General features: G+C 37.5%; 1 protein-coding gene across 1 annotated transcript in view; it reads left to right on the top strand.

Moving 5' to 3' along the window:
• Positions 1–25,235, top strand: part of YME1L1 (YME1 like 1 ATPase) — a 59,524-nt gene extending 34,289 nt beyond the window's left edge. The window contains exons 6-19 of the mRNA XM_044228856.1: positions 1,556–1,706; positions 2,124–2,207; positions 5,697–5,779; positions 10,286–10,376; positions 13,775–13,927; positions 14,488–14,620; positions 15,739–15,801; positions 16,729–16,841; positions 18,284–18,439; positions 18,986–19,137; positions 20,021–20,147; positions 20,240–20,313; positions 21,568–21,654; positions 24,752–25,235. Coding sequence (XP_044084791.1) covers positions 1,556–1,706; positions 2,124–2,207; positions 5,697–5,779; positions 10,286–10,376; positions 13,775–13,927; positions 14,488–14,620; positions 15,739–15,801; positions 16,729–16,841; positions 18,284–18,439; positions 18,986–19,137; positions 20,021–20,147; positions 20,240–20,313; positions 21,568–21,654; positions 24,752–24,895 — 1,611 coding nt within the window. The 3' untranslated portion in view covers positions 24,896–25,235. The remainder of the gene's footprint in view (positions 1–1,555; positions 1,707–2,123; positions 2,208–5,696; positions 5,780–10,285; positions 10,377–13,774; positions 13,928–14,487; positions 14,621–15,738; positions 15,802–16,728; positions 16,842–18,283; positions 18,440–18,985; positions 19,138–20,020; positions 20,148–20,239; positions 20,314–21,567; positions 21,655–24,751) is intronic.
• The last annotated feature ends 318 nt before the right edge of the window (positions 25,236–25,553 follow it).

Below are 25,553 nucleotides of genomic sequence, written 5' to 3' on the forward strand. Positions count from 1 at the left end.
TGTGTTAATGAGTAGCATCTGCCCAAGCTAGAAACCTGGTAATCAACTTGGGTTTGTTCATCTTTTCTCTCCTATCACATCCATTAATCACTAAGGTCCTATCCATCTAGCCTCTTAAATATTTCTTAGATCTGTCTCTTTTCATCCCCAGTTCCACTGCAGAGATAGACTGTAACAGTTTCTTGCCTAAAGGACTCTAATAATCGTTCATTTAGCCTCTTGCCTTTATTTTTTTTAAAGAATTTATTTGAGAGTGAGTGCGTGGGAATGCATGCTGGTGGGAGGGGTAGGGAGAGGAAGAGAGAGAATCTCAGGCAGACTCTGCTAAGCGTGGGGCCTGACTGAGCGTGGAGCTCAGCAGTGAGGCTTGATCTCATGACCTGGCTGTTATGACCTGAGTGGAGGTCGAAGTGGCTGGTTAACTGACTAAGCCTCCCAGGCACCCCTTAGCCTCCTGTTTATCTTTAGTCCAGCCTCCAGACTGCCACCAACCCACCATCTGTCTAAAATGTTTTAATTAATAATTGTATTCCCCTGCTTTCTTGTCAGTTTCCTGCTGCTGTAGTATCCATTTGGCCTCTGCCAACCATTTTTCTGTTCTCATCTTTAAATATGGCACCCCCTCTGAATCTCTACTCCGCTTGTTTCTTGGCATATAAAGTCCTGTCATACAAGATCGCTTGCCATTCCCGACTGCTAAGGCCTGTTATTTCATGGCTCTGTCACATTGTTTACGCTTTGTGTTCCCTGTGGTGTAGAAATCCTATTCTCTGTGATGCCTCTCTTGACTTCTGAGATAGTATTTATTTTACCACCAGACCTAGAACCTCTTTTTTTTTTTTTTTTTTTTTAAGATCTTTATTTGAGAGAGGGAATACATGCGACCAGAGGAGGAGCAAGGTGGGGGAGGGAAAGAGAGGGGAAAGAATCTTCAGCAGACTCCTTGCTGAGCTCAGAGCCTGATGTTGGGCTTGACCCCATGACTCTGAGATGATGACCTGACCTAAAACCAAAAATTGAATGCTTAACTGACTGAGCCAATCAGGTGCTCCCAGACCTAGAACTTCTAACATAATATCAAAATGATTTCAAAAAATTAGTTACTTGTTTATCTCTCCCAAATAGACTGAGGACATTCTTTCTGATCATTGGTTATTTATCTTTACATTTTCACAACTTACACAAGTCCAAGTTTGTAAAAGGTACTCAGTAAACATTTAATAAATTAATGAGGTTTTTCCTCTAGTAGATACAAAGGAGTGTGAACATCAAACCATTGGAACCCTGAGTCCACAGGCAACCTACTGTTTTCAGTATAGTGTTCTTACAGAGAGTTTCTTTCTTAATCGACTGATGGAAGTGTAAATTCCAGGGTTAGTTTCCTTGCCGTTGATTAAGTAATTTATTTTTGAGTCTTAGTGTAATTCTTCTGATGGTAAACAAAAACTAGAAATTCTAGAATTTTTGAAAGGATTTTTTTGTAAGCGATCTTTATATTATTGGGCAGTATTACCTATATAGTAAGTCAGTACTGATGCCTTGTTTGTGGATTTAGGGGTTCCTGTTGCGGGACAGGGGATCAGATGTTGAGAGTTTGGACAAACTCATGAAAACCAAAAATATACCTGAAGCTCACCAAGATGCATTTAAAACTGGTTTTGCAGAGGGTTTTCTGAAAGCTCAAGCCCTAACGCAAAAAACCAATGGTAAGTTGATTAGACACCATCCATATTTGGGAAGAATACCTAAAAGGAAGTCATAGTCCTACCTTTAAGTGGTTACACATACTTTTTCTAACACATATGCACCTTTTCATTGGTTATATTCCATTATATTTGTAACTTAAGCTGTGTCAAAATGGAAATACCTGTTGACACTCTCCCTTTTCTCAAATGAGAACCAGAGTCAAGGACAGAAGCATGAGTGCCATCATGAGGTTTTTGATAACAGGGTGCTGAAAGGAAATTATGGCAACTATACAAAAGAATGTCAGGTTCCAAAATTGCATTTGATGGAATATAAATACCGTCAATAACCTAATTCTTGCTTTTCATCGAGGTGTCATTTGTCATTGTTGTTATTTGATTTAAGTTGTTTTTTTTTTCTTTCTTTTCCTCCTCCAGATTCTCTGAGACGAACTCGTCTGATTCTCTTCGTTCTGCTGCTGTTTGGCATTTATGGACTCTTAAAAAATCCATTTTTATCTGGTAAAGGCTCTTTTTATTTATCTGACTTTTATTTTCAATCTTTTAAATACTCGACTTTTTTTTTTTTTTTAAAGATTTTTTAATTAATTTATTTATTTATTTGAGAGAGAGTGTGAGAGAGAGAATGAGCGAGGAGAAGGTCAGAGAGCGAAGCAGACTCCCCATGGAGCTGGGAGCCTGATGTGGGACTCGATCCCGGGACTCCAGGATCACGCCCTGAGCCGAAGGCAGTCGTCCAACCAACTGCGCCACCCAGGCGTCCCATAAATACTCGACTTTTTTTTCATAGTCTGCCTTAGGCAGGAGAGAAGAAGCATTTTCTGTTTTGTTTTTGTTTTTTAAAGATTTTATTTATTTATTTGATAGAGAGAGAGAGAGAGATCACAAGTAGGCAGAGAGGCAGGCAGAGAGAGAGGGGAAAGCAGGCTCCCTGCTGAGCAGAGAGCCTGATGTGGGGCTCCATCCCAGGACCCTGAGACCATGACTTGAGCTGAAGGCAAAGGCTTAATCCACTGAGCCACCCGGGCACCCCAGCATTTACTGTTCTGGTGTCTAGGCCTTTCTTTCCTAAGTCAACACTTCACAGATTGGGTCAATTTGAGGTGTTTTTTTGCATTGAAGTAGAAAAGTTTTACTCTGTTATGGTGACATGCCAACTGCATTATCAGGGCTCATTATATTTACATTGCTTTGTGGGTTACAAGAAAAGGTCCTTCACTGTATGAATTTCAAGTTTTATTTTGAGAAAATAATATTTTGTTAATGTTCTAAGGATTATGTTAGAGCAAAAATGTTAGCTTAGCTTCTGTTAATGGTTGGTTTTCCAGACTTCTAGAAAATTATACCTGTCCAATTATAAAATCTAAAAAACATGTGGAATAATTTTATAATAGCAATACAAAGTGAAATAGTCCCCTATTTTAAAGACACACTAATAAATTTATGAAAAATTTATATATAATACATAAATATATAAAAATGTGGGGTTCCCGGGTGGCTCAGTTGGTTAAGCATCTGCCTTCAGTTCAGGTCATGATCTCAGGGTCCTCGGATCGAAGCATCTGCACCTTCCCCCACTTGTGTGCTTTCTCTCTCCCCATCTCAAATAAAATCTTAAAAAAATATATGTATCTATATATACACACACACACATATATAAATTTAGTATATAATTAAGAATTGCCTCAAGTGATTCTCAATAGTTCTCAGTTGACCAGTCTAAAATGAAGTAATAATGCCCATCCTAAGTAGTTCCTGTTGCTTTCTCAGCTATTCAGTTTTTACCTCATGTTTTCTATGTTCTTTATGATTGGTTACCTTGAGAGAAAAAACTAATAACAATTAAAGAAAAACAGTTTGTCTGGATTAGGACTTCATCCCAGAACTTGCATGTTACCCCAGATATTTTAAGTTTTTTGTGGCATCAAACCTTAGATGAGATTTTAACATCCAGGAAGAATCTTTTTTTTTTTTTTCCCTTAAGATTTTATTTATTTGACAGAGAGTGAGTGCAAACATGGGGAGCAGCAGGCACAGGGAGAAGCAGGCTCCCCGTTGAGCAGGGAGCCGGATGTGGGGCTCAGTTTCAGGACCCTGAGATCATGACCTGAGCCAAAAGCAGATGCTTAACCGACTGAGCCATCTAGGCGCTCCCATAATCTTTTTATAGCTAAAAAGATTGTCTCCTTATTTTCTTTTGTCTCCTTATTTCTTTTATCTCCTTATTTTCAAAACACAACCAGTGTAGGGATACCATATGATCGATATTGGAGGGGTGGGGTTAGTTCTGGCTATTATTTTATGTTTCTTAATTTCTTATGTTAAACAAAAATATATATCAAAATGTGAAGTGCCTTGCCTTACAATTTTTTATAAGGTTCAAGTGGTTTGGCTGTAAATTTAATTTGCATAATTTATAAAGTCCCTCTGTATAGATCCTTAAATAAACAATGTAGTGGGCTAAAACTGTTGTTGTCCAATGTAGAATTACTATATTACATTTGCTCTGCCAACCTGTGTATTCTTGGTATGTTAAGTGTTTTCAACAAAACTCAGTTTTGCTTACTGATCTTTTTTTTTTTTGCATCTAAATTTCTGTCTTAAAGACAGTACTTTTGTCTTTTTCTGAGGAAATTGGAAATTGCTCTGTTTACTCACTACATCTTTTCAGTAGAGAAGTTTAACCAAAGGGGAGAGGTTTTAAGAAAGTTTTTGTAATAGTTCCCTGTAGTTGATCTGAAGTATTTTACTGTCTTTCCAAGCTTTCGCTGTCATTCTTAATGATGTCATTACTGATATAGATCATCTGAGGGCAAGTAATAACAGTCGCTAGAGGAGGAGGCTGCATGAAAAGTGAAATAATCTCTTTTAAGGTTTGCCCTTTTTTTTTTTTTTTAAGATTTTATTTATTTATTTGATAGAGAGAGATCACAAGTAGGCAGAGAGGCAGGCAGAGAGAGAGAGGAGGAAGCAGGCTCCCCGCTGAGCAGAGAGCCCCATGCGGGACTTGATCCCAGGACCCTGAGATCATGACCTGAGCCGAAGGCAGCGGCTTAACCCACTGAGCCACCCAGGCACCCAGAGGTTTGCCCTTTTTTTAAAAAAAAAAAAACGCTAGTGACAGTTTTTATGCTAGGTTTAAGGCAGTGTATCTCATGGTGTGCATCCCTGGCCAGTTGTATCAGGATAATTTAGGGTGATTGTTAAAAATGCAAACTGTCCTGGGCCTTTTTCTGGGTCATAGCCTGGGAACTTGCATTAATACATTTCTAAAGTGTTTTTTATGCAGAGTTGAGTTTGAGAATGATTGGTTTAAATTTCTCTTACTAGGAGCGCCTGGGTGGCTCAGTGGGTTAAAAAGTCTCTGCCTTCAGCTCAGGTCATGATCCCAGGGTCCTGGGATGGAGCCCTGCATCAGGCTCTCTGCTCAACAGGGAATCTGCTTCCTCCTCTCTCTCTGCCTGCCTCTCTGCCTACTTGTGATCTCTCTCTCTCTTTATCAGATAAATAAATAAATAAATTTCTCTTGTTAGATGTTATAGGAGAAGAGGGAAATAATTTTTCATTTTAATTGGAAGGTGTAAAGATGTCATTTTAGGACCGTCTGGGTGGCTCAGTCGCCAAGCGTCTGCCTTTGGCTATGGTCATGATCCCAGAGTCCTGGGATCGAGCCAGTATCAGATGCCGTGCTCGGCGGGAAGCCTGTTTCTCTTCTTCCATTCCCCCTGCTTTTGTTCGTTCTTTCACTGTGTCTCTGTCAAATAAATAAATCTTAAAAAAAAAAAAAAAAGATGTCATTTTAATGTGAGTCATTTATTCCTTGAATATGATCTAGAAATCTGGAAGATGTAGTTCTTTACTTCACTATGAATTAATGTATGTAAACTTAGATATAATTTTCTGTACTTTCTTACGTCTGAATAATAAGGTGGTTGAAACTTTATGAAACCATCAAATATATAAACAATTATTATTTTTTTTTCTCCTTAGTCCGCTTCCGGACAACAACGGGGCTTGACTCTGCAGTAGATCCCGTCCAGATGAAAAATGTCACCTTTGAACATGTTAAAGGAGTAAGTTAAAAAGTTTACCCTGCAGTCTTCAAGTATTATCTAATTATATAAGACCAATATTTGATTTTAAAGGTATAAAATAGAAAATATGTATATTGGTCTCTACCTCCAGTTCTAGGCACTAAAACTCTTGTAATTCCCTAAATGACAAGAGTACTAAGTACATCTTTGCTTCTGCAGTTTGGTCTTTGATGCTGATGTCTGACATAGGGCTTCTAAATCCCTTGGAATTTCCTGGGCGATGGCACTGTCATTTGTATGAGGCCATTCTGGTGGGCTCCTGGGTGGGGCTGGACCCTAGAAAAAAATGAAGCCATGATTAGAACCTTGGAAGTTTTAGCTTCACTGCGTATTCTCCAGCCCTCTTTTAGGTATTGGGACAGAAGAAATAAATCTCTGCTGTCATTTCTAACAGAAACTAAACCATGATATTTCATATAAGGAAATAATAGAGTATGTTCAAATGTGATGAAGTCTTATGGGAAAAATATGGAGTGGCGTGAAGAAGATTGGGAATTTTGAGAGAAAGATTACAGTTTTAAATGGGGATATTCAGTGTCTGATTGATTGAGAAGGTGACATTTGAGTGAATATTTGAAGATGATGGAGTAAACCATGCATGTATTTTTTTTTTTTTTAAGATTTTATTTTTAAGTAATCTCTACACCCAACATGGGACTCAGACTTAACCATGAGATCAAGAATCACATGCTCTACTGACTGAGCCAGCCAGGTGTGCCTAAACCATGTATGTATTTTAGCAAAGGACACTTCTAGCCAGAGGAAGAGAGAGAGAGAGAGCAAAGATCCTGAGAATTAACGTGCCTGACTTGTTTGACCAGTCAAAAGTCCACTTTAATATGGAGTAGAATGAGAGCACCTATTCTTTCCACACTATGTTCCCTATCTATGCATAAATATTTTCACAACCTCAACTATTAGGGAATAAAGTATCAGGAGTCACTATGATAATTTTATACCAAGTAGTCCTTCCCTTCCATTGGCAATTTAAACAGCTGTGAACCCTGTTGGAATTGTGAAAAGAGAATAATTGAGGAAGATGTTGGTGTGGTGAGTATTTGAAAACTGATGAGTGCAGAGGGCCCTGCCCATTTTAAGATGCGTAGTCAGCCTGCTCTCCATTGAACCTGTGCTGAGATTATGGTCAGCAAGGCATTCTTCCTTTCTCCTTGCAGTGCATATACTTCAGTACTCAATAGACTACACTTCTTTCGGAATGAGTCCCATTCTGATTATGAAGCTAAAGAAGACGTATTGAGAATACTAGAAAGGGCTCATCACAAAGTTTGTAGATTATCACAAAGTTTTCTGTCCTAATCTAAACAAATATAATTAGTTACAATTTTATATTGCCATCATCATTATAGATTCTAAATTTATATAGACCAGTTTAATTTTTAACATTTACCAAAATAGGTGGGTTAGTAGGTGGTACCTGTGATCAGTTTTACCGACTCTTAAAGAGCTAGTATAGGAATTTCATTTCCTTACCTAGAATTTCCGGTTATAGAGGAGTAATTTTATATATAGTTGCCATAAAAATACTAATAAGGGCTTTTATACCTTCATTCATTGCCTTGATCCCAAACTATATTCTTCTATATAGATTTTATATACCTCAGTTGGGTATTTTCTTGACACGAAGTTTGGGCAGAGGAAATGTAAGTTTAGTTTTTACCTTGACCAAATGTTTTTTGGCCGCCTTTTAGTATATGGATATCTTTGAATATTTAAAAAAAGTATTTTAATAGATAAAGGGCCAGATATCTTTTTATATACATATTTTTTTTTATTTTTTGGAGGGTACTTTTTTTTTTAAGATTTTATTTATTTATTTATTTGAGAGAGAGTGTGCGAGAGTGTACAAGCAGAGGGAGTGGCAGAGGGAGAGGGAGGAGCAGTTTCCCCACTGAGCAGAGAGCCTGATGTAGGGCTTGATCCCAGGATCCCGAGATCGTGACCTGAGCCAAAGGTAGCTGCTTTACTGACTGAGCCCCCCAGACGCCCCTCAGATCTCTTTATAAACATAAATTTTGAAGCTTAGCATTCACACAAAACTGTACAAATCACAAATCTGTACCTTAGTAAGTTTTCACACAGTGAACTCAGTATATTATTGGCACCCAGCCCAGGAAATGAAATATTACCAGAAACTTCATAGTGTCCCTTTCTTCCTACTGCAAGCGTATCGTTGTTCCGTCTCATAACATGTATTAATTGGCCTGTGTTTGAACTTTACATAAGCATAATACATGTAGTGTATATGGCTTCTTTCATTCAACTTGATGTTTATGAGATCCATCCATGTTTTTACATGAAGTTTTACTTCATCCATCCACATTGCATAGCATTCTGTGAATCACAATATTGTGTATTCTCCATTGGGTTGTTTCTAGTTTTGGCCGAAAGAGTGGTCTTGTGAATATTTTTTATGTTTCTTGGTGAACATATGTATGTATTTCTCCTTACGAGTGGACAGAACTTAGAAATGTTAACTTTACAAACATTTTATTAAGTTTTAATAATTTAATCAGTATCTTTCGAAGACCGTTCTAAGCCTAATTAAAAAACTCGTTTACTCTTTTTTTTTTTTTTTTAAAAAGATTTTATTTATTTATTTATTTGACAGAGATCACAAGTTGACAGAGATCACAAGTAGACAGAGAGGGAGGCGGGGGGGGGGTGCGGGGAGCAGGCTCCTTGCTGAGCAGAGAACCCAATGGGGGACTTGATCCCAGGACCCTGAGATCATGACCTGAACCGAAGGCAGTAGCAGGCATAACCCACTGAGCCACCCAGGCGCCCCAAAACTCGTTTACTCTTTAACAATTGTATACTTCCGAGAGAAAGTCCTAGAAAATGATCTAGGAATCTAAGAGAATCATGAGTTTAATCCTAGATTTTCATAATGCCCGTCAGCCCAGAGATTTTTCATGTTTTAGTACACTTCTTGTCAGGTAGTTTCTTTTTTAACCCTAACCCATGTACTTGAGTCCTTTTTTTCCCTACTGAGAACTATTTAAAGTTGTCTAATATAGTGTTGCAAATTGGCTGCAAGCCTATTATTACACCAGTGTAATTTAAAATAAATACATAAAGTACACACATAAATGTGCTTTTAATTTAAATTGATAGATGTCTGGTTTTGTTTTGTTTTCCTTGAAAAATTTAAGTCTGGAACACAAGGTCTATATTCTGTGGTAGAGCCAAGTCATGGTGGTTTTTCCTCTCTAAGGGTCTTTGCTTTCCAGTTCAGCATACTGCCACCCCTGTTATTTAATATCTGGTCTTCTGCACTCATCTTTGATACCATTCTGGCTCTAAATATTTATATTTGTTATTTGTTGTATGCTAACTAATTTCTGTTAGGCAGCTGCTTTTTCCTTTTAAGATTTTATTGAGAGAAAGTGAGCAAAAGACAGCTAAGCTGGGAGAGGAGCAGACCTCCCCACTGAGCAGGAGCCGGATGTGGGAGTCAGTCCTGGGATCCTGAAACCATGACCTGGGCCAAAGGCAGACGCTTAACTGACTGAGCCACCTGGGCGGCCCTGACAGGCAGATTTCTTAATCTTAAATCAGAGTTTTTAAAGTTGAGCTAATATTCTGCATGCCATCTTTGTTGACCAAATCGGGCTTTATTCTTGCGAGAGATCTTAATTCTACGTGATTTCTGTATTGGGCTATTAAATCTTTTTTTTTTTAAAGATATTATTTATTTGAAGGAGAGATACACAGCGAGAGAGTAAACACAAGCAGGGGCAATGGGAGAGGGAGAAGCAGGCTTCCTGCTTGGCCCCATGCGGGCCTCGATCCCAGGATGCTGGGATCATGACCTGAGCCGAAGGCAGACGCTTAATGAATGAGCCACCCAGGCAGCCTGGGATTAAATCATTTAAACTTTTTTTGCTACAACCATTTGTAAAACAATAGCCGTACACTATAGCTTAATTTTAGCTTAATTTTAATCCATACACTAAAGCTTAATTTTAGCTTAATTATAGTCTCCATCCTCTGACATTTTAAGGAACTAAGTCATTTACGATCTAGTCGTAATTCCTTAAAATGAAAATAATCTAATAGTTAATCATAAAGTAATGTTATAACTTAAACACACAGACTCCCTTTTCATTGATATGTATTAAGCCCACATAATTTGCCCTGAAGCTTATAAACCTGGTCAAAAGTTCTGGATTTGAAACTTGTGAGTCTTTGTGTTTATGTCAAATGCCGCTGACACATTTAACTAGAGTTGTAAATATAAGTCCTTGTTAACTGGGGAAACACTCTTTCTCAAAAATTTAAGAAGTTAGGAATATTTTTTTGTTGAGATATTGAAAGAGACCGTTTAATTGGCGAAAGGAGTTGGGTGTAAACCCTTTTGTGTGTGCATTTGTAAGGGAGTCTTCTAGTTAATTTCCAGTTCAATTTATTATTTTCAAAGAGGAGGCCTTATTTATAATCATTTGATAAATTGTGTCATTTTAGGTGGAGGAAGCTAAACAGGAATTACAGGAGGTTGTTGAATTCTTGAAAAATCCACAAAAATTTACTGTGCTTGGAGGTAAACTTCCAAAAGGTAAGGTCCTTTTCCTTTATCCATGACTTGACATTTAAAAAAAAAAAAATACTATAATCCATTGCTAATTTTTACCAACTTAAAAGCTTAACATTTAATTCTTATTGGCTATTTTATAAATAAGTCTTCATCCCAAACATACCATGTGTAACCTGGTTTTGAGAGGAGGGGGATTTTGAATTTTATTACAATTTCAGATTTTAAATTGTGAGAATAGTGCAGAGAACTCTCTGTACTCTTAACCAAACTCAGTAGTTTTTTAGGACTTTGTCTCATTTGCTCACTTTCTTAAATAAATGTATTTTTAAACTGTTTAAGAGTAAATCGTAGGGCACCTGGGTGGCTCAGTGGGTTAAAGCCTCTGCCTTCGGCTCAGGTCATGATCTCAGGGTCCTGGGATCGAGGCCCGCATCGGGCTCTCTGCTCAGCAGGGAGTCTGCTTCCTCCTCTCTCTCTGCCTGCCTCTCTGCCTACTTGTGATCTCTGTCTGTCAAATAAATAAATAAAAATCTTTAAAAAAAAAAAAAAGTAAATCGTAGATACCATGCTCCTTTAACCCCAAATACCTCATTATATATCTCCTAAAGTATAAGAATATTCTATTACATAACTCCAGTATAGTTATTATAAAGTCAGGAAATTTCACACGGTTCCAGAATTAATGATGAAATTTAGTTATATTCAAATTTCTGCATTTCTCTTATTAATACCTTTTGTAGTGAGGTCTTCCCATCCCCCACCCCAAATCCATGTTTAAGACTCAATCCAGGTTTACACATTTAGTTTTTCTTTAATCTTTTTTAAAAAACTATTTTAGAGAGAGAGAGAGCAGGCAGTGGGGAGGGGCAGAGGGAGAGAGAGAATGAGAATCTTCAATCAGAGGGATCATGACCTGAGTCAGAATCAAGAGTTGCTGCCTAACTGCCTGGGCCACCTAGGCACCCCTTGATTTTTCTTCAATCTGAAAAAGTTGTTTAGCCTATTCATTTATTTACTTATTTATTTGAGAGAGAGTGAGTGAGCACACGTGCAAGTGCTGGAGCCGGTGAGGGGGAGGGCAGAGGGAGAGACTCTGAAGCGGACTGTGCACTGAGTGTAGAGCCCCATGCTGGGATCAGTCTCACGACCCTATCATGAGGTGAGCTGAAGTCTCATGTTTAACTGATTCAGTCACCCAGGCTCCCCTCCTCACTCCGTTATTATGGGAGTGGGTGTGGATCTTTCATGACCTTAAAACGTACTAATTTGTGGAATAGTCCTATTTGTCTTTGACGTTTTTCTCTCTTAATGACTGTTGTGATTTATAAGTAGAAATATATATTTAGTCTTAGTTCCATTGCTTGTAGTGTTATACTGATGACAGCAATAGATTTCTCTTCCATTAATGAGCCGACTTTTAGAGCACACCTAAGGTTAGCAGCTGGTTGCCAGGAGAATCAACCATGTGATAAGAGGGCCGGAACTTTCCACAGATTAGTATGTGTTTTTCAGTCTTTTGGGATGAAGTCCTTAACTTAGGATATTTGATGCTATCTCCAGGTTGGTAGCATCAGAGTTGATTGGAATGTTAGGGTGCCTGACTGGTGTTGGAGAATTATTTGTTGGTGTGAGGGAAAACCATATGCTGGAATTGGGTACAAGATTGTAATGACTTTGTGGTGTTTGGATTATGTGATCATGCTATACCGTAATCACTTACATTAAACTTTTACAGTTTCCAGTGTTTTGCAGTGTCCAATGTTTTGTGGTTAAAATTAGCAGTGTGAGGGCTGGGCAAAATGTATGAAGAGGAAACAGAGAAACATGCTTTCAGTTGTCGAATGAGTAAGTCAGAGGAGTAAAAGGCATAGGAAATACAGTCAGTGATACTGTAATAGTGTTATATGGTGACAGAGGGTAGCTAAACTTGTGAGCACAGCATAATTAAACTTGTCAAATCACTATGTTGTACACCTGAAACTAATATAACTGTGTGTCAACTATACTCAGACATTTTTAATTAAAATAATAAAATAAGCACTGTGGTGATCATCTTACTATCTCAAGGCTTTGCCTACATCCTTAATTATCTCTTTAGAATAAATTCTAGGTTAACTCATTTATTTATTCATTATTCTGGATTCTAATTCTAGAAATGGAATTGGTAAGTTAAAGGTGGCACTCATATTTAAGGTTTGTTTCTAAACCGCCCACTATCTCTACTGACAATGTTCAGCAATGTATAAAAGTGTTGGTATAAATCTCTGCTAAATTAGGATTCATTTATTTACTTATTTATTTTTAAGATTTTATTCATTCATCAGAGAGAGAGAGAGGGAGAGGGAGAGAGCACAGGCAGACAGAGAGGCAGGCAGAGGCAGAGGGAGAGGCAGGCCCCCTGCCGAGCAAGGAGCCCGGTGTGGGACTCGATCCCAGGACGCTGGGATCATGACCTGAGCCGAAGGAAGCTGCTTAACCAACTGAGCCACCCAGGCATCCCAAATTAGGATTCATTTATTAAAATCAGTGCCATAACATCAGAAAGTTTAAGGTTTAAAGTTGTAGAATAGTTAAACACTTTTATTTCTAATCACAAGGGATATTTTATAAAATTGTGGGAAAATTCTCAGTTACAAAAATATATTCTACCACTTAAACCAGTTAAGAATGACAATAACATGGCAATACAAGGGTAGTCTTAAGGGTGTTTTTCAACAACTTTCCTTTAAAAAGGGTTTTTTATGTTAAAATATAGCAATAATACAGGGGTTTTTTTTTGCCTTTTTAAATGAAAAATGAAAAGTCATGGAGACCAGAGAAATCTGTTACTCCAGCTTATGAAAAACGTACTGCTGTTAAGAAAATTTTTGAACATAGGAAAAGTTACAAAGGTGTAGAAATGAACTACTTTACCTCTGCATACTTTGATATGTGTCACCTAAGACTAAGGACATTATCCTAAAGAGAATAATTTATCCTACCAAATAAAATTAAATACTATTTCCTTAATATCTTGTACTCTGGAATTTTTTCAAATTTTCATCAGATGTCCAAACTTTCATCAGAGTTTCGGAAATATGTTTTTTATGGAAGAACATGAAGTCAAGGAGTCATGTGTCACATTTGGTTGCTTAATCTTTTAATCTGTGTTTATGTGAATTTTATCTTACTTGTTTAATGACAAGCTTATTATGTTACATTCTCTCAAGTTATGAATGGTAGAGGGAAATTAGTTTTGAAGAAGTTCCTGAAGTGAATCATAACCAGAGACATGTTTTGCTTTGTTTCAAAATAATAGTCATGTGCTTTCAACCTCAAAATTATGTATACATTAATTAATAACTGTTTGTTTCATAGGCTTACATCAGGTTTTATTTTTATTTTTTAAGTTGAATCAGTGAATTTGTTTTCTCTTTTAGGAATACTTTTAGTTGGACCACCAGGGACAGGAAAGACACTTCTTGCTCGAGCTGTGGCTGGAGAAGCTGATGTTCCTTTTTATTATGCTTCTGGATCAGAATTTGATGAAATGTTTGTGGGTGTGGGAGCCAGCCGTATCAGAAATCTATTTAGTACGTTTTAATGTATCTTTCATACAATACAAAATTTTGTTAATTTTTGGGGTAAAGGGATACTTACCCTTTATTTCCTATTCCATTATGACTGATAGCTGACCTCACCATTGTGGGGTTTTGGTTTTAGGTAATTTAATGTGTCATCTAAAACAGAACTGTACTTAACCCCCAATAGAGGAGCTAGAAGTGTTAGATGAGGTTGGGGCCTGTTAAAAAGCTGGGTTTTCTGTTGTTGTCCTTTTTATCTTACTCATTAATTCAGTAGTATGTAATTAAGGAATAGTTAGCCTCAGATCTGATTGTAGCTTGTACAGTCAAAAGAATGAATACACAGTTGTTTTTATTATATATCATTTTGTATGGTACAGTTTTTTTCCTGAGGCTACCGTTCTTAAATCAGTTTTAAAAGAAAGAAAGAGATCTCATTTTATGTACTTTTTCCTTAATGAATGTCTTTTGTTGCCTTTGACAGTCTTACAGGTTTTTAATACTTACATGATTTTATTCAAAAAACATTCATTTCATTAAACTTACTTGTATCTTTTCTCTTTTCCTAGGGGAAGCAAAAGCAAATGCTCCCTGTGTTATATTTATTGATGAATTAGATTCTGTTGGTGGGAAACGAATTGAGTCTCCAATGCATCCATATTCAAGGCAGACTATAAATCAGCTTCTTGCTGAAATGGATGGGTAATTGAATCTTCATCTGTCTTTGGGATATGGTAATATATTTGGGAACATTGGAGAAATAGCGGGGCATCTGGCTAAGTCAGTGGAGCATGCAGCTCTTCCTCTCGGAGTTGTACATTTGAGCCCCACGTGGGGTATAGAGATTACTTTAAAATAAAATCTTAAAAAAAAAAAGAAAGAAAGAGGAAAAAATGTAGGCAACGGAGTAGTCCCTGTGCAGGAAGTCAAGACAAGCTGGATTCTCTGTATTGTGTTCTTTCCATTCCTAATGGGGTGACTGAGGTATCAACTCTTCTTAATTGGTGATCTCTGTACTTTTTTTTTACTGATTGTAGCATGATAGGAAAGTGATGGTTCCTACTGAAAATACTAGTCTGGAGACGTAAAGAGTGTTTGCTGGTTCCTACAGTTTGTGACTCAATTTTAGTGTTGTGGTAGATTAAAAGTTTCCATCAGGGGCTCCTGGGTGGCTCAGTGGTTTAAAGTCTCTGCCTTGGGCTCAGGTCATGATCTCAGGGTCCTGGGATCGAGCCCTGCATTGGGCTCTCTGCTCAGCGGGGAGCCTGCTTCCCCCTCTCTCTCTGCCCGCCTCCGGCCTACTTGTGATCTCTCTGTCAAATAAATAAATAAAATCTTTAAAAAAAAAACCCTCTTAAAAAATAAAAGTTTGCATTAGTTCTTAAAATATAAAGAGCAAGAGATGGGGTTGCTTTGAGAGAAGGAAGGACTTCTTAAAACCACATATGACCTTTTGGAACCAAACGGGAAGTCTAGGAGCAAATAATTTGAATTGGTTAGCTTGAGAATAATTTTTCACAAATTAGTCAGGTTCCCTAGCCTTTTCTGTCAGGTCATGTCTTCCTAAGTAGAGCAAATACCGGGAAGGCATGTAATCATAGATGACTTTGTGATGTATTGTTAGCAGTTTTATTAAAGTGTACTGGCGTAGTAACATTGTTCTTCGTAAAAAATAGAGATGTCTTATCACTTTGAGTATAAAAAGGATCAGTCGCTTTTCTTTACTGTTACTAAATTTAGTGATAGTTTTGTGTAGAGCATTTCTAAATGTGTGTTGTTTTAATTTTGAGTGAAATGTTACTTTTCTTCTTTTTTACCAGCTTTAAACCCAATGAAGGAGTTATCATAATAGGAGCCACAAACTTCCCAGAGGCATTAGATAAGTATGTATTAAAATACTTTTTTTGACAAGTACCAGTGCGTACTGAAACGTAGATGAACTTGAAAAGAGAAGGAAGCCCATCACCAAACATCACATATGATTCTGTTTATGTGAAATGTCCAGAATCAGCCAATCGGTAGCAACAGAGAGTAGATAAGTGGCTTCCAGAAGGAGGAAAGAATGGAGAGTGACTGTTGGTGGCTATGGGGTTTCTTTTTGGAGTGGGAGAATAAAAATATTCTTAAGTTAGATTTTTGGTAATTGCACAACTCTGACTATGTTAAAAACCACTGGAATGGGGCGCCTGGGTGGCTCAGTGGGTTAAAATAAAATTTATTATAGTTTTAAATTTTTGATTTTGCCATAGAAAGTATTCCTATTTTAATTTGCTCTAATAGTTTTTTGTAATCTTCGCCTAAGTCTGTGGTTTAACATTCTGTACTTACAGCAGTTGTGATAGGAAGCGGTCACAGTGTAGCTCTCATAATGGACTGCTGTAGAATTATTGTTCCTAGAGCGACTAGCTTGCATGCTTTTGTTTATGAGGCTTGCCTGTTATCTATCTCTATCAACCCTTGTTCTGCCTTCTGGTTATTGACACTGTTACTTGAGCCATGTTTTACTGGAGTTCTCTGAATATTTATATTCAGAATGCCCGTCTAGGCTGGAATAGGTGATGGGGATGAAGGAGCGCACTTGTGATGAGCAGTGGGTGACGTGTGGAATTGTCGAATCACTGTACTGTGCACCTGAAACTAACATAGCACTGTATGTTGGCTGTCCTGGAATTGAAATAAGAAACAAAACTCCATCCAACTTCTGGTTGCCATTATCTTTCCATCTTTTCTTCAGAGCGTCAGTCCTATTTAACTTGACCTTCAGTACTCAGAGTATTAATTTGTATTTTCTTCTCATAATCTCCCTTTAGTGCCTTAATACGTCCTGGTCGTTTTGACATGCAAGTTACAGTTCCAAGACCAGATGTAAAAGGTCGAACAGAAATTCTGAAATGGTATCTCAATAAAATAAAGTTTGATCAGTGTAAGTCTAATTCTAGTAACAAGCTTTATTATTATCTCTGTGTAATGGTAATGTTTCATTCCGCCCTATTTGTGGTCCTTACTTGATGTCTCAGAAGACCAGTTTTTTCTATGTCCTCTTTTCTCTCCAGTTGTATTTTCTTTTTAAAAAGTTTATTACTTGATAATTACTTATGGTAGGACATTCTGTCATTTGAATACCCATTCTAAAGGATGTTTTCTGGGGGCTGCTGGGTGGCCCAGTTGGTTGAGGGGTTGCCTTTGGCTCAGGTTGTGAGGGTCCTGGGATCAAGCCCCGCCATTAGGCTTCCTGCTCAGCAAGGGAGTCTTTTTGTCCCTCCCCCTCTGCTCCTGCTCATGTGCTCTTTCTCGCTCACTCTCTCAAAAATACTTAAAAATTTTAAAATTAAAAAATAAATCTAATTAAATAAGTAATAAATTTAAAATGATTAGATATAAATAAATTATTATAAATAAAATTTTATAAATGACTAGATATAAAATAAACAATTAAAATAATAAATTTAGTGAATTTAATAAATTAAAAATTTTAAAATTTAAAAAAATTCCTTTTTTTAAAAAAAGAATGTTTTTTTGAGAGTTTTCAGGTAATACGTGCAGGTAAATATAAGTGTTTTTAGATTAATGTAAAATATGAAATAGTAGAAAAAGCCCATAAAATATCATCACTTTGGGCCCAAAAGAGGCAAACTGTAAAACAAACATACGAAAATATTATGCACCCACTTGAGTAATAAATGCAGCTATTAAATTAAGCTGTAGTGTTTTCAAGGATAGGTGAATCAATTTATAAAACCTGATATGTTGGGGCGCCTGGGTGGCTCAGTTGGTTAAGCGACTGCCTTCAGCTCAGGTCACGAACCTGGAGTCCCAGGATTGAGTCTCAAATCGGGCTTCCAGCTCCATGGGGAGTCTGCTTCTCCCTCTGACCTTCTTCCCTCTCATGCTTTCTCTCACTCTCTCTCAAATAAAAATTTAAAATTAAAAAACCCTGATATTTCCTTTAATAAGGGGAGCTTTTATTAATGTACATATAATACTAAATACTTATGTATAAAGTATTTCAAGATGACATTCAGAAAACAAAATGTCTGAGTATACATTCTCAGTTGTGCTTAGGCTAGTAACAGTTTAGATCATAATTTGAAGATTTATAAATCATGTCTGGCAACTCTGCATTTTTAAATTTTTCACAAAGTTATTTAAATTTAAGAACTTTTGTGATGTATCCCAGTGAGATTTTAATGATCTATTTAATGGCAGTTTTGGTTTTCCTTTAGAAAAAGTAAGTTTATTTTGTAGTTATAGTGATGTAAGTATTTTAAGTTCTAGTTCAGGATAGTTGTTTTCTATTTTCTTTCGGAATATGAGTCATTTGTGAAGAGTCATTTTGGAATTTTAATATTGTTTTTATCTACATAGCTGTGGATCCAGAAATTATAGCTCGAGGTACTGTTGGCTTTTCTGGAGCAGAGTTGGAGAATCTTGTGAACCAGGCTGCATTAAAGGCAGCTGTTGATGGAAAAGAAATGGTTACCATGAAGGAATTAGAGTTTTCCAAAGATAAAATTCTAATGGGTAGGTTTTCTCTCTCTTTTTTCTTTTCCCTGTCTTACACTGTTCATTATGTTAAAGAATACATTCTTTTTGAGAAAAATGTTACAAGAAAGAAAGGTACAGGAGCAAGAATATATTTACTCAAAAGTATCCACACATTTGGGCCTCTTACAGAACAAATACAGTTTATATGATTATACTATTTGGGGGTAGGGGGTACCCTATTTTATTCTTATCTGGTATGGCTGATAAAAGAATAATTGTACAGTTAACAGAAAAATTTTGCTAATTTTCAGTATTTGATTTTAAATCTTGAATTGGCTTCAGAACAATTTAGCTGTGACATTTCTTGTTTAAATTTATTTTCTGAATCCTGGTTGATAGTAAGGAGTAAGAGGCCAGATCTTACAATTTTGTTGTCAGTTGGCAAGTTATTTTGGTTTAAAATAACTTAATAACAATATTAAGTCATGTCACTCTAAGAATTACTTAAAGGCAAGTGGGTTTTATTCATCTAAACTTGCCTTCCTAATGGAATAATTTTATTCAATAAATTTTTATCCTTAGGGCCTGAACGTAGAAGTGTGGAAATTGACAATAAAAACAAAACCATCACAGCATATCATGAATCCGGTCATGCTATTATTGCATATTACACCAAGGACGCAATGCCTATCAACAAAGCTACAATCATGCCAAGAGGGCCAACACTTGGACATGTACGTATCTTGTTTTTTTTTCTTTTCTTTCAAATAACATTCTCCAAAAGGTTATGTAGGAAACTGTTAAGGAAAATAATTAAAAAGAAAATTCAACTAAGTCCTAAGTTTGCTGATAACTTTCTTTGTTAACGTTCTGAACCATTGTGAGATCAGAGATACTTGTGAAACTTACCTGCTAATAAATACGAATAGTTCAAATATTATATATTTACATGATGAAATTTAAGTCTGGAATGACAACAAAGTATCATTCTTAAATATGTCACTGCTTTTTTTCCCTCCGCAAAGAAACTAGGTTAGTGGTTCAATAGTCTTTCTAAGATTTTTCTCGCTGAGCACAGTTTCATTTTCTTATCTTCCTTTTTTTTTTCTTTTTTTTTTAAGATTTTATTTATTTATTTGAGAGACGGAGATCACAAGTAGGCAGAGCAGCAGGCAGAGAGAGAGGCGGAAGCAGGCTCCCTGCTGAGGGGAGAGACCCGATTCGGGGCTTGATCCCAGGACGCTGGGATCATGACCTGAGCCGAAGGCAGAGGCTTAACCCACTGAGCAACCCAGGCGCCCCTTCTTATCTTTCTAACGATAGACATTTTAAGCCTTTTCGGCACCTGGGTACAATTCCATCCTATTGCAGCATTATCCTGTTGCAGGGTTAGAGAGCTATGACATATAAAATGAACTTTTGCTTTATAAGGAATTTTTCTTCCTTTGTATAATGCTAGTTTTGTCGTTAGTCGCCTGAAACCGTCTCTACTAAATGTCTTTGAGCTGTCAGCATCATGACATTAAGTGCTATAGCAAGAGCCAGATGATCATTCTGATCATTAATGTAAATATTTCCAACTGTGTCTGCAGTTTTTCTTTGTTTCCAATTGTCTAGGTGTCCCTCTTGCCTGAGAATGACAGATGGAATGAAACCAGAGCTCAGCTGCTTGCGCAGATGGATGTTAGTATGGGAGGAAGAGTGGCTGAGGAGCTTATATTTGGAACTGACCATATCACAACAGGTTGGCTGTAAAGAGTGGCATTAGTTCAGATTGTACTTGCTGATATAGAAATATTTTTAAATACGGAGTCTATGTATATTTTTAAATTTTAGGTGCTTCCAGTGATTTTGATAATGCAACCAAAATTGCAAAGCGGATGGTTACCAAATTTGGAATGAGTGAAAAGGTAATAGCTAATTTTACCCCTCCCTCATGTATCAAATGATGATTTTCCAAGTGTCTCCTTATGAGACAGGGTTCTTTTTTTATTCTTAAGACTTTACTTTTTATTGGAGAGAGCGAGCATGAGAGGGGGTATGGTCAGAGGGAGAAGCAGACTCCCAGCTGAGCAGGGAGCCCAGTGCAGGACTTCATCCTAGGACTCTGGGACCATGACCCGAGCTGAAGTGAGTCTCTTGACCCACTGAGCTACCCCAGGCACCGTAGTAGAGAGGGTTCTTGTTATAAATTGGTAGCATTTACTTTTCTCCTGTCTCATTCCGAGTAGATTTGTCACAGCTCATTCGAAACTAAACTTTTTTTTTTTTTTTCTTTTTTGAGTGCTAAAGTATACAGTTTCCATTCTAGCTGCTTGGACAAAAATAGTATGTCATGAATTAAGCAAATGATAAGATATTCCGTTTCTGTTCATATGACCTAAAACTTCTGTTTGCCGAGCTTGCTTACTTGAGCCTTCCCATGTATTTCACTCCTACATTATCACTGTGGCTTCACACAGCACTTCTAATACACTACACTGTGGATTTCTGGATTTGGAATAGTGGCAAAGGTTTTCTAAGAAGGTACTCAGAACCATACTGTAGGATTTTTTTTTTTTAAGATTTTATTTATTTATTTGACAGAGAGAAAGATCACAGGTAGGCAGAGAGGCAGGCAGAGAGAGGGGGGGAAGCAGGCTCCCCACCGAGCAGAGAGCCCGATGCGGGGCTCAATCCCAGGACCCTGAGATCACAACCCGAGCCACCAAGGCCGAAAGCAGAGGCTCAACCCACCGAGCCACCGAGGCGCCCCCATACTTAGGATTTTAAAGTTTCTCTCTCTCTTTTTTTTTTAAAGATTTTATTTATTTTATTTGACAGATAGAGATCACAAGTAGGCAGAGAGGCAGGCGGAGAGAGAGGGAGGAGGAAGCAGGCTCCCTGCTGAGCAGAGACCGGGGCTCGATCCCAGGACCCTGGGATCATGACCTGAGCCGAAGGCAGAGGCTTTAACCCACTGAGCCACCCAGGCGCCCCTAACGTTTCTCTCTTGTTCATACATTTTAGTCTTACACTTTCAGAAGAATGATGAAATTTCTGTACTGAATTTCTTCCTTGCCCTTGATGAGGTTTCCTTACGTATAGGATAGTACTTCCTCTGTTTACATTTATGAGTGGCTTGGGGTGTTTTTGTTCAATTTCTTTCTTTTCGTTTGTTTTAGCTTGGAGTTATGACCTACAGTGATACTGGGAAACTGAGTCCAGAAACTCAATCTGCTATTGAACAAGAAATTAGAATCCTTCTAAGGGTAATAATTCTGTTTTTCTGTGCTTATTCATCTGTGTAGTCATTAATGTGCCTAAATAGTTAGGTGCTACCAGAAGATAATGGTTATCCCCTGTGTAGAACTGTCGCTATATATAATCAAGAGAATGGGAGCACCATTGAAGCCATGATTTCAGTATGTAGTTGGGAGCCTCTGGTCATAGACTGAATCTTTATTTTATTCTGGCCATAAGCTAGGAACAGTTAGTATCAGTAATTATAAATATTCTACTTCATCTGTAAAACCATAGTGTTGTTAGAATAGGGAGGATATTTGATTATTTGAGTCTTTATTAGTTTTTCACTCTGACATACATTTTATTCCACAAATATTAGTTGCCTTGTGCCACGCTGTGTACATACGCTGAGAATGAAGCATAAAGGTCTTTGAAAACAAGTCTTTTTGATTGCAGGGTCCAGTACAGAGTACGTGAGCGTCGATTCAGTGAGATGAGTGAGTAGGTTCTGTGGAATCCCCTTAAGGCACAGCAGATGCTTGGATTAGGGCAGTGAGAGGGGAAATTGAGGAAAAATAAATGCATTCAAGAGATGCTGATCTAGTGGAATCGAATGCCTTTCTGATGTTTGGGTGAGAGAGCAGCTAAATTAAGTAACAAAGCTGTGTCCTTGATTTCTGCCTGGTGCAGCCATCTAATTGTGTGCCGTTGACTGAGAAAACTCTGATGGTGGCCTAAGGTGGGAAAGTGTGTAGATTATGAGCTGAGTTTTATACATATTGAATTTGAAGAGTGTTCTTTTTTTAAGGTTTCATTTGTTTATTTGAGAGAGGGCAAGAGAGCATGAACATAAAGTGGGGTGGGTGAGGGGCAGAGGGAGAAGCAGATATCCCTGTTGAGCAGGGAACCTGATGTGGGGCATGATCCCTGGTCTTTGGGATCATGACCTGAGCTGAAGGCAGATGCTTAACCAAGTGAGCCGCCCAGGTGCACCTGAGTTTGAGGTGTCTTAGTGAAGATTTCACGTGGGGAGGGATACGTGGGTCTGGTGCTTAGTGCAGAGGTTGGATATGTGCATTCCATTTGGTTGTACATGAAGGCAGGTCTTGGAATGGAAAAGACTGAGCTAAATGGCAGAAAGTCTAATGAACGAGAACTGGTATTAGGGTTGTAGATGGCCGAATGAAGGATGTTGAAGTCAGATGGTGTAAACTTCAAAGGAATCGTGCTTTATAGGAGAGGCTCATAAAGTAATCGTCTGTCAGCGGTGAGGGGAGCAATGGTCTCACCTCTTTACTCTGAAATATCAGTAGCTGTCAGTCGAGGGATTCAGAGTCTCCCCAGGAGGGCAAGGTTTTGATGAACTCAGGGAGGTAAAAGCTTTAAAGTCATTAAGTTTATGAAAAGTTTATATGATGGAAAGGTTTAGAAGGTGTTTTACAAGAGGAATTCTCTCTCCCTTGCCTGAATCTTCATTCTCTCTCTCTCTTTTTTTTTTTTTTAAAGATTTTATTTATTTATTTGACAGACAGAGATCACAAGTAGGCTGAGAGGCAGAGAGAGAGAGAGGAGGAAGCAAGCTCCCCGCTGAGCAGAGAGCCCGATGTGGGGCTTGATCCCAGGACCCTGGGATCATGACCTGAGCCGAAGGCAGAGGCTTTAACCCACTGAGCCCCCCAGGCGCCCCTCTTTTTTTTTCTTTTTTAACTATTTATGTTATTTTGACTAAATTATCTCTTCTAGTATTAGAGCATTGGAAATACTCTTTCTTTGCTCTTAATACTTGTCTGAAATGTTAAGCTTGCCAGGGCGATAGGTACTCGTTCCTCTAGATGGCACACTTACATTGTTATTAAGGAAAAGGATGATTAGCTAGTATACATTTTAGGTTCAAATGTATATGAAACTTAAAGATATAAAAACTTTATCATAGTCTTACTTGTTACAGTGTAAGGGTTTCATTCCAATGGAGTTTTTAAAATTAATACTAATTTATCCTTGGATATTAATTTCAATATTCCATGACATTTTTATAATACTTTATATGTTTTCTTTAATTTGTTATTTCACTTGACCATAACAGTTTTGTTCAGAATTTCTAACAATGTTTATTTTTAATAATTGTGTTATTTTTATATGACGTGTGCTTCTTGCTGTTGGTAAACTCATTTTACAGTAGTATAGTTGTCACTGAGTGACAGGTAAGTTGTTAGCAAATAAGAGAATAGAAAAGTAGATCTTTTCTGGCCATTTGCAGTGAATAAACTGGTGAAGTCTCACAAGGCAAAGGGAGCAAACCTGCCTTTACTTTTTTTTTTTTTTTTTAAAGATTTTTTATTTATTTGTCAGAGAGAGAGAGAGGGAGAGCGAGCGAGCACAGGCTGACAGAATGGCAGGCAGAGGCAGAAGCAGGCTCCCCGCCGAGCAAGGAGCCCGATGTGGGACTCGATCCCAGGACGCTGGGATCATGACCTGGGCCGAAGGCAGCTGCTTAACCAACTGAGCCACCCAGGCGTCCCCTGCCTTTACTTTTTAACATGTATATTGAATAGAGAAAAAGATTTTTTTGTTCGCAGACCTTATTTAAAAAGCAGATAAGTATAATACATACTTACGTATCTTTAAGTATAGCTGCCCAAGTAGTCCTCACTTATCCATGGGATAGATTTTGGGTTAAAAATAGAACGTTCGCAAGTATGAAACTAATCTTTGAAAACCAAGCTTGTCTTATCAATCAATCAATCAATCATTCAGTCAATCAGGTAGGCTCCATGCTGGGTGTTTAAAAGCTCCATGCCTTAAGAGACTCTTAATCTCACAAAACAAACTGAGGATTGCTATGGGGAGGAAGGGGGAGGGATGGGGTGGCTGTGTTACGGATATTGGGGAGGGTAAGGTGCTATGGTGAGCCCTGTGAAATGTGTAAGCCTGATGATTCACAGACCTGTACCCCTGGGGCAAATAATACATTCTATGTTAATTTTTTTAAAGAAAGCTTTATGCTTTTTTATCTTTTATAAATAGAAATGAATATAGTTCACTTTTTTTAAGGCATATACTTTTTATGGTTTTTGCTTCTACTACGTTTTCTGCCTCTTAGATACCTGCTTTTTTTAATTTCAGGACTCATATGAACGAGCGAAACATATCTTGAAGACTCATGCAAAAGAGCATAAGAATCTAGCAGAAGCTTTACTAACCTATGAGACTTTGGATGCCAAAGAGATTCAAATTGTTCTTGAGGGAAAGAAATTGGAAGTGAGATGAGAACTCTTAACATGGATGCATTGCCGGTTTTGCTGCAGGAATATAGAAGTAGCATTTCCGTAGTCTCCTTTTGCGATGCTTTTCTCCCATTCTTGCCTTGGTATCACTCAAGAATGTGAAACACTTTGTCTCTCTTTTGTCACATTTAATCTAATTCTGTTTATTTTCATGATGACACCTATGGTAAATTATCAACCTAGCAAATATGTTAAAGAAAATAAAGAACTACTAGGATTGGAAACAGCTTGTTTGAAAAATGTTAATCAGTTATTCACTTGAAAATAAGTAATGATTTTATGGTTGGTTCCTCTACTAGATGTGAATAAAAATTGTGCCTTTAGCTCTTGGGAAGTACTTTTACTTGGCAACGTAAAATTATCGAAGGATTATCTTTGTTTTTAGATAGTACCATTTATCTTTGACAAAGAAATGCTGCCGTTTGGCTCAATTTCTACATAGGTCATATTTCTACATAGCATATTTCTACATAGGTCAGTGGAAACTTCATTAAGATGCACTTAATTATTGTGCTCCCGATTTTCCATACTAAAATAGTTGTTTTTGTCTATCTAAGAGAGAATTGTAAATGTACAGATTTAATCAGAATTTAAATGATTACAACCTCTTAGAAATGCAGCTTGCATTTTCATGGTCCTTT

Source organism: Neovison vison, chromosome 12, assembly GCF_020171115.1.
Source record: "Neovison vison isolate M4711 chromosome 12, ASM_NN_V1, whole genome shotgun sequence".
In the NCBI taxonomy this organism is placed as follows: domain Eukaryota; kingdom Metazoa; phylum Chordata; class Mammalia; order Carnivora; family Mustelidae; genus Neogale; species Neogale vison.